Source organism: Hibiscus syriacus, unplaced genomic scaffold (genome assembly GCF_006381635.1).
Source record: "Hibiscus syriacus cultivar Baekdansim isolate YM2019G1 unplaced genomic scaffold, ASM638163v2 tig00012484_pilon, whole genome shotgun sequence".
NCBI classification, from domain to species: Eukaryota; Viridiplantae; Streptophyta; class Magnoliopsida; order Malvales; family Malvaceae; genus Hibiscus; species Hibiscus syriacus.
Genome location: NW_024062282.1, coordinates 59184 through 79261, shown reverse-complemented (window position 1 = coordinate 79261; position 20078 = coordinate 59184). Strand labels below are relative to the sequence as shown.

The 20078-nt window shown below is 35.4% G+C and overlaps 2 protein-coding genes, 3 non-coding genes and 2 pseudogenes across 5 annotated transcripts; 2 read left to right on the top strand and 5 right to left on the bottom strand.

Moving 5' to 3' along the window:
• Window positions 1–1214: 1214 nt before the first annotated feature.
• Window positions 1215–1365, bottom strand: LOC120205483. The gene has a single exon (XR_005524032.1). It is a non-coding gene; the product is annotated as a U4 spliceosomal RNA (small nuclear RNA).
• Window positions 1366–6913: 5548 nt separating this feature from the next.
• On the bottom strand, window positions 6914–7064 carry LOC120205480. Its single transcript, XR_005524030.1, has one exon. It is a non-coding gene; the product is annotated as a U4 spliceosomal RNA (small nuclear RNA).
• Window positions 7065–8414: 1350 nt separating this feature from the next.
• LOC120205468 lies at window positions 8415–11134 on the top strand (annotated as a pseudogene).
• A 1426-nt stretch (window positions 11135–12560) lies between these two features.
• Window positions 12561–12845, bottom strand: LOC120205467. Its single transcript, XM_039205333.1, has 2 exons — window positions 12842–12845; window positions 12561–12784 (listed from the first exon to the last, which is right to left on the bottom strand). Exons 1-2 carry the CDS (start codon window positions 12843–12845, stop codon window positions 12687–12689), a joined length of 102 nt encoding a protein of 33 aa, XP_039061264.1. The 3' UTR covers window positions 12561–12686.
• Window positions 12634–12784, top strand: LOC120205481. Its single transcript, XR_005524031.1, has one exon. It is a non-coding gene; the product is annotated as a U4 spliceosomal RNA (small nuclear RNA).
• Window positions 12846–12887: 42 nt separating the features above from the next.
• On the bottom strand, window positions 12888–14268 carry LOC120205466 (annotated as a pseudogene).
• A 3247-nt stretch (window positions 14269–17515) lies between these two features.
• On the bottom strand, window positions 17516–19637 carry LOC120205473 (probable acyl-activating enzyme 1, peroxisomal). The gene is made up of 2 exons (XM_039205338.1): window positions 19386–19637; window positions 17516–19095 (listed from the first exon to the last, which is right to left on the bottom strand). Exons 1-2 carry the CDS (start codon window positions 19581–19583, stop codon window positions 17626–17628), a joined length of 1668 nt encoding a protein of 555 aa, XP_039061269.1. The 5' UTR covers window positions 19584–19637; the 3' UTR covers window positions 17516–17625.
• Between the last annotated feature and the right edge of the window lie 441 nt (window positions 19638–20078).

Here is a 20078-nt window from a genome sequence, read left to right as displayed (position 1 = left end):
ACATCAACCTTCCCATGAAGTAGAGTAGTTTCAAGATACTCAAACTCATCAGGAAGTGATCCCATCAACATCAGAGCCAGATCTTCGTCTTCAAAAGTCACGTCCATATTCATCAGATCAGTCACCAGCTGATTCAAGCTAGTAATGTGATCATTCATAGTGGTACCTGGTACATAGTTGAAGCGGAACAGTCTTTTTTCATGTAGAGTTTGTTCTGACCGCTTTTCTTCAAAAATTTCTCCTCCAGTGCCTTCCACAATTACTTGCAGAAGTTTCCTTAGAAAATGCATACTTCTGCTCTCTAGAAAGACACGATCGAATAGTACCACATGCCATTCTATTGATCCTCTTCCATTCTTTCTCCTCAACATCATCTGGTTTCTCTCCTTCAATAGCAATGTCTAGACCCTACTGAAATAGGGCATCTAGAACCTCGCTTTGCCACATGCCGAAATGACCGGTGCCATCAAAAATCTCCACTGCAAATCTAACATTTGTCACAGCATTTCTTGCCAAAATTGAAGATAAAGAAGCGTCTGACATTTCTGCTACAAATTCTATTTAATAGCTGCCAATGCAGAATGTCAATTATCCCAAGGAAATTTTTCTGATGTGGAAGATCAGCCTAAGCCGCAACCACAGAGCATACTAAAATAAACCAAGAGCGCTGATACTAATTGTTGTGAAATTCGGGTTAATTTCCACCAATAACAGATTCACCTTGAAAACTATTATCTAGGTGACTAGTGTGAAAACGATTGTACTAAAAATCACCCCAATGTAGATTCCCAGGAAAGGGGAGGGGTCACAATGGTCCCTCTTAAAACCCACTTTCCTTAGACAGAACTACCAAGACAAGTAATTTTAATAGGACAATAATTGACAACAACTATACCCGACAATAGCTATTAAATAGACATAAAAGAGAACACCAAAATATTTCACTAATAGAGGAAATATTACAAAGAGAGAAAGAATACAAATAGCCTTTAAAATAGAAGAAGGCTTATATTTGTGGGATAATTAACTAAGGAGGAGAAGGGCTTTATTTATAACAAAAGAATTTCCCCTCCTCCTTATACACAACCAATGTGGGACTTTTGCCAAAAACCAACTCAACTAGGCATTTAGACAAACATCTAACTAGGCATACAAATCGTTAAGACACTGTCCATGAACGAAACGGCATGTAGAACTTAAAACTAAGATTGCGGGGCTTTACCCCGAAGGGAGCCCTTCCAGAAATTCTCTAAGGCCCAGGACAAGCCAAGGCCTAAGAGGGGGTTTGGAAATAGTTTTCAACCAGCAATAGACGCGCCTCGGTTAGAACCTCATGAGCTGCGTCAGTGCCCCCAGCGCAAAGATACTTTGAAATATCCTCCCCATCTTCTTTTATATAAGTTACCAACCCCCAGCTTGTTGTTTGCTACGGATGTGAGATTGCATAACGTTCATCCACTTTCTTTCTTCATCTCTCCAACAACAGTCGAGATGAACACAGATTGTGTTTCATGTGATTGCCGACCTTAATCTTTGGGGATCAAACAAACATGTCCTTAGCTTCAATGCTATGTAGAAGTTGAAAATTGGGAGATGAGAGAAATAGGTTGGTTTATTATTCACACCAACTCATACATCAAAAACAATTCCTTCTCGGCCCCAAAAGGTTTATTCTCGTTTTATGTTAGTCAATTGGTCTTTAAAACTAATTGTGTGTGTCAACAACTATTGGTCTCGTGTCTTCACTGGCTAAACTTTCATATCCGGATGGCGCACAAAGTTCGTTTGATGAAATGCGTTAAAAAACTTCACAACCTATGGAATAAGACCTCACCATTATTGGGTTCTTGAGTTTAAAGTAAGCTGACTTGAGTTGCTGGTTGATCACTATATACTTGTAAATTCGAATACTCCATTATATATGAAAGAAAAGAAGATTATTTGAGTAGAGGAAATGGTGCTTAATACTTAACATCCCTTCCGGAATCCATCACCTTTGGACTTGGTTTCGACAGCACTCGGTTTCTGGGACTCCTCTTTGCTCATCAGATAACCAGCTTGTGGCGCAGTCACATAGGGTTCCAGCGCAATGGATGTTGACGGTGCTGTATATGTAGCTTATGGATAGTTCAAAAAGAACTAAACCATGTTAATATTGTTGGGTTTTCCATAATTGAGAAACCATAATCTATAACTTTGGATTGAAGAGAACAAACATGCTGATGACTGGTTGTGATTCATCCTTCAAATTTGATTATGAAAAAAATAGATTTTTTTATATAGATTTTATAGATCTCGATATAGATTTATTTGTTTGGTGTCATTGTATTTTTTTAAGAAATATTAAAGATAGGTTTATCAAGTTCGATATAATTTCTAATAAAATGGATATTGCATTCGTATTCGTATTCGTATTTATATTCGTATTCGTATTCGTATTCGTATTCATGAGGGAAAAAGACGTTAATAAAAATTTTTGGATTCCAGCAATCGTTAACAGCAGTGAGCAATATTGATGGGTGATGGTTGAATGACAATGACTAGTAACGGTGAGAAACTTTGGTTGAGTTCAGGAGTCAAGATATATTTTATTTTATTATTAATTATTAATTTGTAAATTACATAATCTAATCGCTCTGTAATTTATTTTTGAGAAAATCGCCTCAGTGACCAAAAATGTCTTATAATATACGATTTTAATCAACTTTTTTTGGATTTGCCAAAATGACCAACAAAATCGCAACGCGATATCAAAATCGCAACGCGATTTAGAAAATCGCAACGTTGAAAAGAAAATCGCAACGGTCAAAAGAAAATCGCAACGCGATCTTCCAAGAATCGCAATGCGATCCAAAGAATCGCAATGCGATTCCAAGAATCGCAATGCGAGCCAAAGAATCGCAATGCGATCTTCGAAGAATCGCAACGCGATTCAAAGAATCGCAACGCGATTGAGAAAATCGCAACGCGATTGAGAAAATCGCAACGCGATTCCAAGAATCGCAACGCGATTGAGAAAATCGCAATGCGATTCCAAGAATCGCAAAACGGCAAAAGAAAATCTCAAAAGCAGTAGAGTTGTTCGTATTGCATTTGTTTCTTAAAAAATTTCTCTAAAAAGATAGTATCCGCGCGGACGTGTCGAAGACACGTATTACCACGACCACGACCACGACCACGACCACGACCCGACCCGAGACGGCGGCGGCGGCGGCGCGCGAGAGTCCCCCTTGTTCTCTTTCACTCAACAAGGAAATGAGAAATCCAAGCCTTAAATACACTTCCCAATAGTGTTTCCAATACTATGTGGGATTGAACATTACCAACAACCTTCACATGTCAACCTATTTTGTGTGCTTAATTTGACTGTGCCATTCACTAAAATTGTTGTAGATTAGTTCATTTGAAGAAGTGTAACTAATAAACCATAAGCCAAGTAAATTGCTTTTATTTGTCGTGAAATGATGTCCCTGCAACCTTTGGTGGAACTTTGGACCTTGTAATAAACTTGAACTATGCTTCCAGTTCCATCCAGTAGAGAATTTAAAATCATAACTTGTAACTTTATCTCCAATATCACAAAGCAACAAAAAATCTACAAGAAATTGATCAGCTATGAGGAGAGTCTTGAATGTAGAATTGTTGTGTATAATCCACATGTATGCATAACCGGGTAGAAATTATTTGTATACGGCAACCCACCCTTTTTCACTAAACAAAACAATTTTGGCATACCAAATGAACTAATCTCTCTTATAGTCACACTCAAGCTCTTAGCAAAATAGGTTGACATGTGAAGATTGTTGGTAATGTTCAATCCCACATAGTATTGGAAACACTATTGAGAAGTGTATTTAAGGTTTGAATTTCTCATTTCCTTGTTGAGTGAAAGAGAACAAGGGGGACTCTCGCGCTCCGCCGTCGCCGCCGTCTCGTCTCGGGTCGTGGTCGTGGTCGTGGTCGTGGTCGTGGTCGTGGTAATACGTGTCTTCGACACGTCCGCGCGGATACTATCTTTTTAGAGAAAATTCTTAAGAAACAAATGCAATACGAACAGCTCTACTGCTTTTGAGATTTTCTTTTGCCGTTTTGCGATTCTTGGAATCGCGTTGCGATTTTCTCAATCGCATTGCGATTCCTGGAATCGCGTTGCGATTTTCTCAATCGCGTTGCGATTCTTTGAATCGCATTGCGATTCTTGGAAGATTGCGTTGCGATTTTCTTTTGACCGTTGCGATTTTCTTTTCAACATTGCGATTTTCTAAATCGCGTTGCGATTTTTGTTTCGCATTGCGATTTTGTTGGTCATTTTGGCAAATCCAAAAAAAGTTGATTAAAATCGTATATTATAAGGCATTTTTGGTCACTGAGGCGATTTTCTCTTTATTTTTTTATTATTTTCATTGAAATCTTTTTATATGTAATTGTAAGTAGATTTTAATACATGTAGTAAAATGACCTAAAAACAAACTATGAAAATGCATGAGTCAGTTAACTAAAGGTTAGGTTTCTTTCATTCATAAAGATGTTAAATATATTAAATCTTACGGACGTCTTTATAGGATTGTCTAATTAACAAGAGAATCATTTGAGTGTCTTTGATTAACGATAAACTAAGAAAAGATTAAGGTGTCCTGAGTAATTATAAGTAACATTAGGGGTAAGCGTTCGATCAAATTGAGTAAAAAAAAATCGAGTTAACGAGTCTTATTTTATAACTTAAAACTAACTTGAAATTTTTTCGTCGAGTCGAGTTTTTGAGTTTCTGTTTAAATTTAATTGTAAATATTTATAATATTATAATATTATTTTTTCAATTTAATTGATTTTTTATAACCATATACAATATATATATATATATATATATTCATTTTTTATGTATGATATATATTATATCATACAAAATATAGAGACACGACTCAAACTTGAAATCAATCGACTAATTATAAAAGAGAAAATAACCTCAGTGACCAAAAATTCGTTGCGATAGTCCAAGTTCACGTTGCGATTTATTACAAATTCGTTGCCATAGTCCAATTTATTCCAAATTCGTTGCGATAGTCCAAAATCGTGTTGCGATAGTCGAAGTTCGCGTTGCGATTTTCCAAATTCGCAACGACTGGTGGTATTGCATTTGTTTCTTAAGAATTTTCTCTAAAAACATAATATTCGCGCGGACTTGTCGAAGACACGTATTACCACGACCACGACCACGACCACGAGACGAGACGAGATGGCGGCGCGCGAGAGTCCCCCTTGTTCTCTATCACTCAACAAGGAAGTGGGAAAGCCAAGCCTTAAATACTATTCCCAATAGTGTTTGCAATACTATGTGGGATTGAGCATTACCAACACTTGTTTCCAATACTATGTGATTATTCAGGAAACAATTAACAATCATGCACCTTAAAACAACTAAATTAACAACCAATTGCATTAGTATTATACGATTAAATATGTCATAATTAAAAGTCAATCTACAATCAATCACGATTATTGCAATTTTAAGCAAAACATTCAAAAAAAATTGCTCACTTGCGAAAATAAAAAAAAATTGTTATCTTGCAATTACAATCAATTGAAAATAAATTAGAATTGCATGAAAACTAAACGAACCACAAATACTTTTCATACAAATACTAAAGTCATTAATTATAATTCACAAATAATATCACTATTTAAGGCTCAATCCCACATAATATTGGGAACAAGTGTTGGTAATGCCCAATCCCACATAGTATTGGAAACACTATTGGGAATGGTATTTAAGGCTTGGCTTTCCCACTTCCTTGTTGAGTGATAGAGAACAAGGGGGACTCTCGCACGCCGCCGCCGTCCGTCTCGTCTCGTGGTCGTGGTAATACGTGTCTTCGACACGTCCGCGCGAATACTATCTTTTTAGAGAAAATTCTTAAGAAACAAATGCAATACCACCAGTCGTTGCGAATTTGGAATAAATCGCAACGCGAACTTGGACTATCGTAACGAATTTGGAATAAATCGCAACGCGAACTTCGACTATCGCAACGAATTTGGAATAAATTGCAACGCGAACTTGGACTATCGCAACGAATTTGGAAAATCACATTGCGATAGTCGAAGTTCGCGTTGCGAATCTGGAAGCTGATTTGCGATATCGGAGACCGCGTTGCGAATTATCGATCGCATTGCAATTTAGTTGGTCATTTTGACAAATCCAAAAAAAAAATGGTTAAAATCGTATATTATAAGGCATTTTTTGTCACTGAGGTTATTTTCTTTTATTAAAAATTTCATTGTTAGAAGCAAACCATGTTAGTTGGTTTTGAGAATAAATATATGATTAAAACACTCGATCAGATAAGCAAGCGAAAGGTGAGAAGTTAAAATCCTTATAAATGAAACAAATTGAATTAAGAGTGTCATCCCTATAATAAACTTCTGAAAACTTGATCTAAAATAATCCATTAATAGATCAGAAACTGAGTTAAACAAAAAAAGAAAAAAAAAACCCTTGAATAGAGATTGGTTGTTCCTTTTATCATCTCCTACCAATATTATTACCATTATTGTCAATTCAAATTGAGCCAGAAGTGGATCCTAATGTAAAAGTGTATGTTTCCTAAAATCAAACCAGCAATTTTTACGAGATTGGATCACCAAATGCCAAATCACAATTCATCCGAAAGCTATTGAATTTTCACCTGTAAACGCTGAATCAATTAAAGGTATAGTGTCATAGAGGAGGAGGATGGAACCACAGCAACACCGTGGATAAATCTCTATCCTCAAATTAGAGGAAAACTGCTACTGTGTTTGATTTAGCAACGTATCACTTTCAGCTAGGCATTTAGACAAACATCTACTTGACATGAATCGTTAAAAAGCCGTCCTTGAACAAAATGACAAATAAAACTTAAAACTAAAATTGTAGGGCTTTACCCCAAAGGGAGCCCTTCCAGAAATTCTCGAAGGCCCAGGACAAGCCAAGGCCTACGAGGGGGTTTGGAAATAGTTTTCAACCAGCAATAGACGCGCCTCGGTTAGAACCTCATGAGCTGCGTCATTGCCCCAAGCGCAAAGATACTTAACCCCCCACTCCCCCTTTTTGTTTTATATAAGTTACCAACCACCAGCTTGTTGTTTGCATCGGATGTGGGATAGCTTAACATCATCAAACAAACATTTCTTTCACACCTACTCTTGCATCAGAAAACCATTCTTTCTCGGCCTCGAAAGGTTCTTTCCCGTTTTATTTTAGTCACTTGGTCTTTAAAACTAGGGTAAACTACACGTTTAGTACATCAATTATTTCTTTTGTTTCATTTTGGTACCTAATTTTATTTTTTTCAAAAGCATACCTAACATTTAGTTTAAATTTCAATTTAGTATCCGGCTATTAAAATATTAACACAATTGTTAACATTTAATTCTCTATTTTGGGTAAATTACACCATTGATCACTAATCACAGTCTTCTAAATTTCGAATACCTGAAATCTTAAGGTGGATATTGCCCTCAAGATTAACACAATATTCTAAATTTAGGTCACCTGAAAAGGAGGAAGTGAAACTCAATTGACGTTGCTCATTTAAAAGATAATTTATAGAAAATAAAAATAATAATTTTTAATATCTAATATGAGTAGGAACTATCCTTTTATAAGAGTACATATGTTTGAAATTATTAAATTAAAATTATAATTCTTAACCATTTCCTTAATATCTTCATTCACTCCTCAAAAAGAGCTCTCACTGTCTGCATTACTCACACTAATCTTATGTTTGATGTTTGAACACTTAATTTATACAAAAATAAGATAAGACGCAAATAATAATATTATTTATTAATTCAATGATAAGCTTTTTTTCTTTTTTCTTGTATTAATTTAGGGTAAATGCAATGTAGTACATTTTCAAAGATGATTCTCAATCATTTGATATCATATCGTTGATATTCATAGTACTCAAATCCAAGACTTCAAGAAATTACCGTATACCGTCAATATCACTTGATTCGTGCAATTCAATGACAAGTTAACAAAGATGTATAAGTGAGATCAAAATGCATTAATATCAAAAATACTAAGTTGGTATTTTCAATCATTTTATATACGAATAATATTTAAATATATTTATTTTCTTATTTAACAATACAATAACAATTTTAAATTAATTGAAAATGTTAAAAAAGAAATTTAAATTAATTCAAAATATGTATCATAGAGGTAGAAAATCAGTTATAAATGTGTTTTTGAATAGCTGTTTTGATTCCTCATCATAATTTTGGATGTACTTCAATTTCCTAGGTAGAGGCATCTATAGTAAGCAGGTATTTGATAAACCTTGCATTACTTTTTCATTCACTTTCACTCAATAAGGTGCTTCCTACTGGTTTTTCCCCCAGTTCTTCAAGGTTCTGTAAGAAGAGCAGAAATGGATGTAGGAGGTTCCGGCGGTGTCGATAGACATGCTGGCAGATTCGATGGCAAGATCACTACTTCGTTGGTGGTCACCTGCATTGTTGCTGCTTCAAGTGGCCTCATATTTGGCTATGGCGTCGGAATTTCAGGTATTATTTATCCTTTAATCTCTAAATTATATCTTTCCATTTAAGTTAATAAAGTATTATTGATTTGGGTAGGAACTAGGAAGAGATTAGAGAATTTAAATCAAAATTGAAATAAGGATGAACTAAAAGTTGAGAATAAACCATTTTTATTATCTAACTTGAAAGTTAAAATCTTTGAATATATCCTTTGATTCATTTCGTCCAATTCAAGCGTCTTTTAGACTAATCTTAGATGATCGTGATTCTTGTCAAGGGTCATTGAGACTATATATATCTTAGATGGTCGTGATTCGTGTCAAGGGTCATTTTATTATCTAACTTGAAAGTTACAATCTTTGAATATATCGCTTGATTCATTTCATCCAATCCAAGCGTCTTTTAGACTAATCTTAGATGACCGTGATTCATTCCAAGGGTCATTTAGACTAAACTTGATCTTGACCACTTCAAAATATCATTCATACTTGATTTTGAAACTAAGAATTTATCTATTCTCTTAATGATTTGAGACCATTTTTTTTAAATTATCGTATAATTTTCGAATTCTACTTAGAGATGAAAATGGGTCAAGCTGGACTTGATTTCTTCATTTTCCTTGAAGAAAAAACTGAAGCATACCTAATAACACTAGGAACAAAAACAAATGATGGTAGGTAGGATTGAAAATTGATAGAGTTGGTTGATGTGGCCAAGTAAAAAGAAGAAGAAAAAACATGAGAGAGTTTTTAGAATAAGAATGCCAAAAATATCCAAGTGCGCTAGAAGTTTCTCAGCGAGTTGTGAAAACTTCATAGGTATTGTTCCAAAAATAGTTCCTTTCGAAAGAGATATTAAGTAGAATAACATTAATATTTGTTCACAAAATCATACAATTATAGTGAATGGAATTTAGAATGATAAATTTGTACTAAAAACCTTGAGTCTGCCGAAACTGAAATTTCTCTGGTATCACTGGCTGAATATTTTACAGGAGGGGTGACAACTATGCAACCATTTCTTAAGAAATTTTTCCCATCAGAATTACGAAAAGCAACAGAGGCTAATAACAACATTTATTACATGTATGATACCCAAGTTTTATCCTCATTTACTTCTTCACTGTACACTGCATCACTGGTTGCTAGCCGCGTCACTGGGTCGACGAAACACAATGGTGTTAGGTGGCCTCACATTCCTTGCTGGTGCTGCCATTAATGGGGCAAGGTTAATGTTACCATGCTTATCTTAGGTCGTATCTTGTTTGGATTTGGGGTTGGTTTCACCAATCAAGTAATTATCTATTTGTTTTTGTCCTCCATCATATTTGTATTCGTATTTCCGTTAAAAATTAAGATTGTGATTTAAATACCATGTAAAGAATTAGCTTTTAGTACGTGTATAATCATAAATGCACTAACAATGTTTAAACAAACAATTAAAATTTATTGTTAACTTTCAATGAAGGCAACTCCTATATACCTCTCGGAAGTGGCACCCCCAAAATGGCGAGGTGCTTTCAACACAGGCTTCCAGTTCTTCACAGGCATTGGGGTGGAGGCAGCAAACAGCATAAACTTCGGCACTGCTAAACAAAGTGGGGGTGGCGTATCTCTCTTGGACTCGCCATAGTGCCTGCTGCCATGATGACAATCGGTGCACTCCTGATTTCAGACACCCCCAGCAGCCTAATAGAACGAGGCAAAGAGGAGCAAGCCCGGGAATCTATTTGGAAAGTTCGTGGGAAAGATTGTGATGTGGAAGCTGAGCTTACCGAGCTTAAAATGGCCAGTGACGTAGCCAAAGAAGCAAAGCGAGAACCCTTTGTGACAATATTTGAGAGGCACTATAGGCCTCACCTGGTTATGTCAATTGCCATACCATTTTTAGACAGCTTACGGGGATCAACATAATTGCCTTCTATGCACCGGTTCTATTCAAATCAGTTGGTTTGGGAAATGATTCAGCTTTGTTAGCGCCTATAATATTTGGGTTAGTTTATCTGGCGTCAGTCCTCGTGTCTACTTGTGTCGTTGATTGGCACGGTCGGAGAATTTTGTTCATAGAAGGTGGAATTCAGACGTTTGTCTGTTAGGTATGCATTTTCTCTTGTTAGTTGCATATTGTTCTCGGTGTCCATTGTATCAATTGCTATATTTACATTGCTTGTAAAAAATTTCTGAAGGTCGGGGTGGCAATTGTGCTAGCAGTTACAACAGGGGTTTCGGCCTACGGGCACAAAGGAAATCAGCAATGGCTATGCCGTATTGCTACTGGTTTTAATGTGCATCTATGCTGCTGGGTTAGGTTGGTCTTGGGGCCTCTCAGTTGGCTCATTCCAAGTGAAATCTTCCCCATCAAAATTCGATCGACAGGACAAAGCATCAGCGTCACCGTCAACTTCACCACCACCTTTGTGCTTTCCCAAACCTCCTTGACCATGCTTTGCCACTTCAAATATGGCGCCTTCTTGTTCTACGCTGCTTGGATCACGTTCATGACCGTTTTCGTTGTCCTCTTCTTGCCCGAAACCAAAGGCGTTCCCCTCGACTCCATGAATGTAATTTGGCAGAACCACTGGTATTGGCGTCGGTTTGTTCGTGGTTAATAACTTAAGCAACATAAAATACTCGTTTCTGTGCATGATTTTAGTCATGATAAAAGCCTGAACTCTTTAATTCATAACAAATGTGCCATGAAACTTACAAGTTTGGATACAAAGTCACATTTACCTCCAAATAATATCCTTAAACAACACCTCCAAATGGTATATAAATTCCAATAAATCATCAAATTATCATGATTTAAGTATATCTTTATATCCTATTCTCATTAACATATAAAATATTTTAACTTAATTTTATGTTATCTATAACTAAATTTGTATTTAGCTAATTTATGATAATATTTAATTAAATATTTCAAAAAGAATTAAAATTCACACTCACTATAGGAGTGAATGATATACATAAACTATAATTTTATGGTATATCACGCCAAAAAATAATTTAAAAATATAATTTTACATGTGAGGTCTTATCATACGCTCAGGATATGAGATACCAAGTGTGTGAGATGTTTACATATATGAACTTGGATGTTGTAGAAGGTATAAGGTAAAACTTTGCCTCACATGTAAATTCATATTTTTTAAAATTTTGTTAGAAATTAAAAAGAGAAATTAAATTAAATTAAATTAAATGGATATTTATCTCGTTATTGTATCCTGAGAAACTGTCGACCAACGTTTCTCTAGCATCATAGGAGCAACAAAATTTATCTAAAGAAACTGTGTAAACATGTCTTAACGACTTTGCTCATCTGATTTCATATCTACAAACGAATAAACAATTTTATTTTTTAATATTTATGTATTTATTTTGTTTTGTGCGATTAAATAATAAAATTTCTTCATTTTTTTCAGATTATTGTTTTGTGTAACATTAGTAGGAGAAAGTAATTTTTAATTTGATTCATAAACTTTAGATGAAATATCAATTTAACTCCTTAATCAAAATCTTTTGTCGTCAGTCACCACTCATTATTATTGTTATCGGTTGGTCACTGTCGTCGCCTCCACCAATTGTTTGATCTTAAAATTCTCAATTCATTATTTTTTGACCTTTTAAACATGAGAAATGTTTAGAACTTTGGATTACCTTTAAAAGAGATTTAATAACTAGAGCAGAAAGCCTGACGGTGGGAGACACGAGAACAAGAGTTGTTGATAACAACAATTAGTTTTAAAGACCAAGTGACTAACATAAAACGGGAATGGACCTTTTGGGGCCGAGAAAGAATGGTTTTTGATGTATGAGTTGGTGTGAAAGTTTGAGGAAGGGAGTGATGAACAATAAGCAACCTACTTTTCTCATCTCACAATTTTCAAATTCTACATAGCATCGAAGCTAAACACATGTTTATTTGATCCCCAATGATTAAGGCTGGCAATCTCATGAAACCCAATATGTGTTCATCTTTATTGTTGTTAAAGGAGAGAACAAGAAAGAAAATGGAGGAATGTTAAGCAATCCCACAACGGGAGCAAACAATATGCAGGGGGTTGATAACTTATATAAAAGAAGAAGGGGGAGTAGGGGGTTCAGTATCTTTGCGCTTGGGGCAATGACGCAGCTCATGAGGTTCTAACCGAGGCGCGTCTATTGCTGGTTGAAAACTATTTCCAAACCCCCTCTTAGGCCTAGGCTTGTCTTTGGCCTTCGAGAATTTCTGGAAGGGCTCCCTTTGGGGTAAAGCCCTGCAGTTTTAGTTTAAGTTTTGTCTGTCAAAATACACTCGAAGATACTTCAAGCACACATACAAGCCAAAATAAACTCAGAGACGCTTACAAATAAAGAACACTACTCCAGTTTCATGCAGAAATCCAGATCATCGATATTGTTTGCAACTTTGACGTATTCAGCTTCACCTGCAATGGAAGTTTACAATAAAGAACACTAGTCTAGTTTCTTCAGCATAGATCATCCATCAATTCCCTTACCATTACAAACATTGATCCTTCTGGTTTCTTTGGACAAGTTAAGAATGGTATCTCCTCAATTGTATTATAGCATATATAAGCACATTCCCTAAGCATGCAGATATTGTTTGAGAAAAATTCCTCCTTTGTTTTCTCAAGGATTTGAGAAAAATCTCCCCTCAAGAGATACTGAGGAATCCTACGATGGAATCAATTACCTGATACGAGCCAATTATATCATTAACTTTAACATTGCATATAGCTTCTTCGTATATGTTAAACCAGAGAAAAAGAATTAGGGGCCATCCCCGGATTCTTGAAGAATGTCATCTGGATCACTTATGACAAGCCACCCCAGGCACATATCGAATGCTTCCGAATGTCGCATTATCGTAAACTTCATCGAAACGACAAAAAATCCCAAGCTTTCTTGTTGTCTCTGCAACCTGGCTTCCAAAAAAGACAAATACTGATCAACATGTTGATTTCAGAACAGTCTAACAAAAACCAAGCAGTTTTCTTAACCTTGTTTAATTGTTCATAGCTGAAGACATTTCCACAAGGGCTCCCTGGGTTTACAATAACCATAGCAACAATATTGTGATCAGCAAGCGTCTCAATAGCATCAAGATCAATCTACCAACCTTTTTCAGGAAGATGGTAATAACACATTTCAAGATGGTTATAAGCGGCACAAGCTTCGTAGTTCGGGTAGCATGGTGTAGGGAGCAAAATATTGGCACCAGGGATTGCAAGAACTACTGTTACGATTTCTATTGCTTGAGTACACCCGACGGTGAGATAAACATCATCCGGTTACAATTTGTAAGGAAGGTCTCGGTTCAGGTAATCTGCAATTGCCCTGATGGAATTGAAACCGAACAAAGTTTATCACCATTCATAAACAAACATCAATGGTACCATTTAAAGTTTGAAACTAACCTTCTGGTCGGAAGAACACCGACAATGAAGACATAACCATTATGTTTAGCCGATCGTAGGGTTTCGACGATTGCATCTTTGGCTTCAGGGGTAATCCTGAAGCTCGGAAAAAGAAATGGTCGCCATGACCGAGAGGAATGACCGAGAAACTACTGTTGTCTTGGCCGATGTTGCCCATTAACAGGTTGAGATATCCTCGCACGGTGGTCGCCGCCGAAGCTGCCGAAGCTGCGTTCAACTCTTGCTTCTCTTGGAAATCCCATCTCTTTGCTACGGTCTTCATCTTCTCTCCGCTAGTGGTTGCAATGGAGCCCGTGGTTCAAAGTTATATAGCAATGCTGGTGTTGCTTCAACAACTCCCCACGTAAGCAATCATTATGAAATTGTTATATATTAAAATCAATGATTATATATATACATATTATAATGGACTTAAATATACATAATCATTTTTGGAGAAAAATATTTATTTTGAATATTTTTTACTTAAATATAAATAAAATTCAATATTATGGATGGAATAAAGATGGCGGTGATGGTGTATAATGTATGAACTTTAATGATTTAAAATTTTATATGTGACTAAATATTTTTATATGAATGTTTATTATAATTATGTGTTCGGTCAAGTCAAGTTATCATTTAATATATTTTTTATATATGTTTAATGTCTAATCCGTCTAATCAATCTACAAGCCAAAATACACTCAACGATTCTTCAAGCACACATACAAGCAAGCAAAGCTATAATAAAATGACATACATGTATTATACATGTTAGAAATGTGTTATGTCACAATTCAACCAAGTAGGAACTTTTCCTTGTTCTTGGAGATTTCTTCCTCTTCCTTAGCTAAACAACAAACAAGAATAAATCACCAGTTCATTTAGGGATTTAAAGGAAGTAAGAATAACAAATTTAAACTAATTAAAAAGATATTAAAACTACTAGGTGAGCCTAAGGCTCTAAACCCTCCTTAAGTTACCCTTGTGAACCATGAAAAGTTAGAGCTCGAATCAAAGCTCCGGAGGTGATGGTAACTGCATTTGCCTTCATAAATTCGTCTAAAGGTTGCATCTGTAAAAAGGTTTTAACTTTAGTGTCCAAAACTAGAGAGAAAAAGAAAAGAAAAGATGAAGAAGAAGACAAGGATGGTCATCCTTTTAAACGTCTCATTTCCAACATGTGACATAGGCAGAGTTAATGAAATTCAACCTTCCAATCCCTCAACGGTATACTTATAATATTGGTCCTTTCTCCCTTGCTCCCAATTCAAAAGTCCTCTTTTTAATGAAATTAACAACCCTAATTACTTAATCACACTGGTTCATAGATATCTCGATATCTTTGTTGACTCAAAATATAGAGCGTTGTAATCGTGATTCGAGTTCTATCAAATTCATGATGCTATTTTTTTAATTCAATATCTTTTGGATGAATCATCGCTGTTTGATTTATTAACTGATTAATTTGAAATGAGTATTTCAAAAATTAAACGATTTAATTTTATTAAGTTAAGGTAATATACAAATAAGATTTTATTCCATATTTAATTTTTCAAACATTTTTTTTAAATTTTTCAGCTTATCTATCATTTTCAGACGCTTTCAAGTGAAGAGGAAAAACGGAAAATGATGCGAGAAAATTGTGAGGGAGAACCACGCAACGAACCAAAGCGAAATTGAATTGATGATCTCTCTTCCCTACCTCCAATTCATTGCTTGCTCCGCAAATTCTCAATTTTAAACCGTTTTTTTAATATTCAAAAGCCAAACAAAATCATAAGTCGAAAGGCGGAGAAAAGAGAAGGCAAGGATGATAACGCGATCGAATTTAGCAGAGCAATTGAGGGAGTATCAGCTTCGATCTAAGCATGATTGGTCTTCCGTTTCGTTTTTCTCATCGACGTCCAACCTCTCATCTTATAGGCATACCCAATTCCATGATTTGCTTTCGAAGTTATTGTTTCGAATTTAAGGTTCAACATTTAGGAATTATTCCCCCCCATTTTTTTATGCAACAACATCTTGCCTAAGATGCTGCTTATGATTAGTCTTAAAAGGTCTTTAGTCAAGTATTATCGCGAGCTTCGATAATAATAATGTTAAAGATTAATGTGTAGTTGATTGATGACAAGATGTTAGCATTGACATAGGATACATCAATATATAATTGAGAATAACATATTGGACTGGCCGTTTTGAGCATAACTCTTGAGTTATTATGTAATGATCACAATATTGTTCATAGTCATAACCACGTGTATGATCTGTGACTTGAGATCATCATTATCCTAACATTGCGAGTAGCATATTTTGTTACTCAATTTAAATTTTTAAATTTCGAATGTCAAAATGGTAATTGATACTTAAGTATAGTATTGATATCGTCCGATTGTAGTATTGATACTCTACTAAGGGTCTCTATACTCATAATTTTATAATTGTTAGATTTTTATATTTAATGCAATGAATATAGGTACTCGCCCTAGAATATCTATATCATAAATATTAACACTCCTACAGTAGTATCGAATGTTAAAATTTTTATACTTACACTCCAACAGTTATATTAACTTTCATATCAACCTAAACGGCTGAAAACCAATGAAAGAATATGAAACCAAATCTCAGTGTATATTTAAAGACAAGAAATCATAGAGAAAGCTTACACAATCAACTTTGAATAAAAAAGAATCATTTATATTCAAATACTTACTTGCTTTCAAGAACAGTAGTTTGTGTACTCATTGTAATTCTTTCTTTCAGTATTCTCGAGTACTTTTAGTTTTTGAATTGTGCAAATATTTTTTTTTGTGAAGATTTCATAATTTGTTAATTTTCTCTTCCGAGATAATTGTTTTAAAATTTTGGAGTATAAGTTTTAAGGGAGTTGAAAGGCGACATTTTATCCCTGCAGAATAAATTAGTGAATTGGTGAAAATCCTTAAAATGGATAGTTGAGATAATAGACGTAATTTTATTAAAAAAATTGAACCACTCTAAATCTGTGTCTATCTTTTCTATTTTTCTTAAAGCTTTCACAACTTTTAATTTGTCAATTAACCCCCTCTTGACTATTTCCATTGATCGATTAACCTAGAAATATTGTATTTTTATTGATAATTTAATTGTATACCTTTGAATTTTGTAATTTCACAATCCTAAATTTCTAATACAAATTCTTTAATTCAAAAAATTTGTATCCGTTGCCAAATATTTTTTTTTTAGAAAAAATAATAGTTCGAGATGAAATTAATAATGAAATTGACGATAAGAGGACGAAATGAACCAAAATAACTCGACAAAAAATAAATATTTTAAACGAGAAAACAATGTTTAAACCTTTATATAATGAAATACTTCAATCTCAAAAAATGCGAAGATTTTGTACGTTTATGATTAAATTTTGTACATTTTTAAGGATTATATTTAGTACCACAAAAGGAGTTAAAAAACTGTCCAGTAATTTTTTTCTTCTATTTTTTATATATTATAAATATTATAATTATATTTTAAAATTAAATAAAATTCAAAAAGATAACATATTTATCACATGCATTATTGTTCCCAATATTATGTTGTCGTTCCCAAAATCAAACCAAAATACAATTCGTCCAAATTCCTTCCATTTTAAATAAAATCTTGAGCACTTGATTCCTCCACAAAGTTCTCTCCTACAGTTTGCTCTTATTCTTCGAAATGCTTCCTAATGCCTTGGCCTTCTCTCGTAGAACATATTTCTGTGTCTTTCCGGTCGAAGTCTTCGGCAAATCCTCAAAAATCACCGTTCGAGGAGCCATGTAATGTGGCAGGTTGTCTCGACAATGCTTGATAATTTCGTCGGCACTGGTTCTGTATCCGTCCTTCAACTTCACAAATGCACAAGGTGTCTCCCCCCAGTGATCATCTGGTCTTGCCACCACAGCTGCCTCTACCACTGCTGGATGGCTATAAAGCACCGATTCGACTTCGATGGAGCTAATATTTTCTCCCCCGGAGATGATTATGTCCTTCAACCGGTCCTTGAGTTCTATGTAACCATCAGGGTGTCTCACTGCCAAGTCCCCACTTCGGAACCATCCTCCTTTGAAGGCATCCTCTGTTGCTTTTAAGTTCTTGAGGTATCCATTCATGACAGTGTTGCCTCTAAACATAACCTCACCTATAGTTTTTGCATCCGGTGGCATGCTCTTCATGGTAACGGGATCTTTAACATCGACTTCCTCGATACCGAGATGATTCAACCCCTGCCTAGACTTTATCTTAGCCTGTTCGTGTCGAGGCAGAGAATCCCATTCTGGTTTCCAAGTGCAAACTGTTCCTGGACCATATGTTTCAGTCAGGCCATATGAGTGAATCACTCTAAATCCCAATTCTTCCATTTTGTAAAGTACATTAGGGGGTGGCGGTGCAGCTCCCGTCATGACCACAACCTTCCCTGGAAGACGCCTTCGGTCGCTAGCTGGTGCGTTGATTATCATGTTCAAAACCGTAGGTGCACCACCCATGTGAGTCACCTTGTGCTTAGCAATATTACTAAATATTCCGCCCGCAGTGACATTTCTTATGCATACATTTGTACCACCTTGAGCAGCAATTCCCCATGTCAGACACCATCCATTGCAATGAAACATGGGAACACACCATAAATACACAGGCATCGAGGTCATCTCATTGAGAAGAATCGCTGCTAGAGAATTGAGATAGGCACCTCGGTGGCTAAAAATAACACCCTTCGGACTCGATGTCGTGCCAGAAGTATAATTAAGTGAGATAGGTTCCCACTCATCTTCCGGTCTTCTGATCTCAAAATCTAGTTTCCCCATTTCTAAAAGACTGTCATAGTCCAAGTTTGCAGATGTAGATTTGGTGTTGCTGCCGGAGGGAACTTGCTGGTCATGATCCGAAATCAAGACCAGTCGGGGCAGCTTATTGTTCGTCTCGGATAGTATTTTCAACGCTCCCCGAGCAATATGGAGGAATTGGTAATCTACAAAAAGGGCTTTGGCTTCCGAATGCTTCAATAACATTGCCACCATAGGGGAATCATGTCGTATATTGAGTGTACATAGAACTGCCCCAGCCATTGGAACACCAAAATGAAGCTCATAAATTGCTGGAACATTTGGGGCTAATACAGCAACCTGCTCTCAATCAAGCAAAGATTTGTTCTAAGTAACAGATAAGGGCTGGAGATTCCAACAGCAAATTAGGATTCAAAAACAAGGAAAAAGCAACCTACAAAACCAACTCAAACGGAATATAATGATAAGAGGACTAAACTACTGGAGAAATGAAGTAAAATTCCTGATCTTATTCCCAAAAATCAACAGCCAAAATAACGTTATTTGGGGTTTAACAAATTAATCTAAAAATAGCAGAAAATTACTCGAAAGCGTAGATCATTGGAGAAAGAAGAGAAACAGAGAATTACCACATCTCGACGGGAGATTCGGAGTTGGGAAAGCGCAGAAGCCAGGCGAACGCACCTCTGGCGAGTTTGTTTCCAGGTATACTTGACATCACCGTGGACGACGGAGACGGAGTCTGGGTAGATAAGCGCGGCGCGTTCCAAGAAGCTGATGGGAGTTAAAGGAACGCAGTTGGCAGAACACTTGATTGAGCCTTCCATAGCTTCTTCAACAACACTTTGGTTTGGGTTGGGTTGGGGGAAATTGCTATAGAAACGTAGAAGAAAAGATTTCGTATGGATCGTGATTAGTTTATGATAGAAAACGACTGGTAAACCCAAATGTCACTTATTATTTTAGTCTTTTTATTTGGTTTTGTATCTCTGTGCCGTCATTTTCATTATCTGCTCCTATATGCGTCTTAAGACTACATTATTTTGGTTACTGAATATTAGTAGATGCGTATGTATGAATTACTATAAATAAAATTAAAAGTTATTTATATAAAAAAATTATTTTAGAATTTAAAAATTTTATTTGATATTTAATATTTGAAATTTAAACTTTTAGGTTTTAAAAATATAAGAATTATGATTTTAAAATTTAAAATAGATAAATCATATAAAATAATTATCTAATTTATTTGATATTTAATATTAAATAATTATCTAATTTATAGAGTTTTGGTAACACTGTGGTTACCAACTTTTCTATTT

Bases quoted from the DNA above. Each gene is read 5' to 3' on its own strand.
- LOC120205473 (XM_039205338.1), bottom strand. From the start codon at position 19,583: ATGGAAGGCTCAATCAAGTGTTCTGCCAACTGCGTTCCTTTAACTCCC. The intron at 19,096-19,385 runs GTAATTCTCTGT...GATTGAGAGCAG, and splicing joins GAATCTCCCGTCGAGATGTG to GTTGCTGTATTAGCCCCAAA.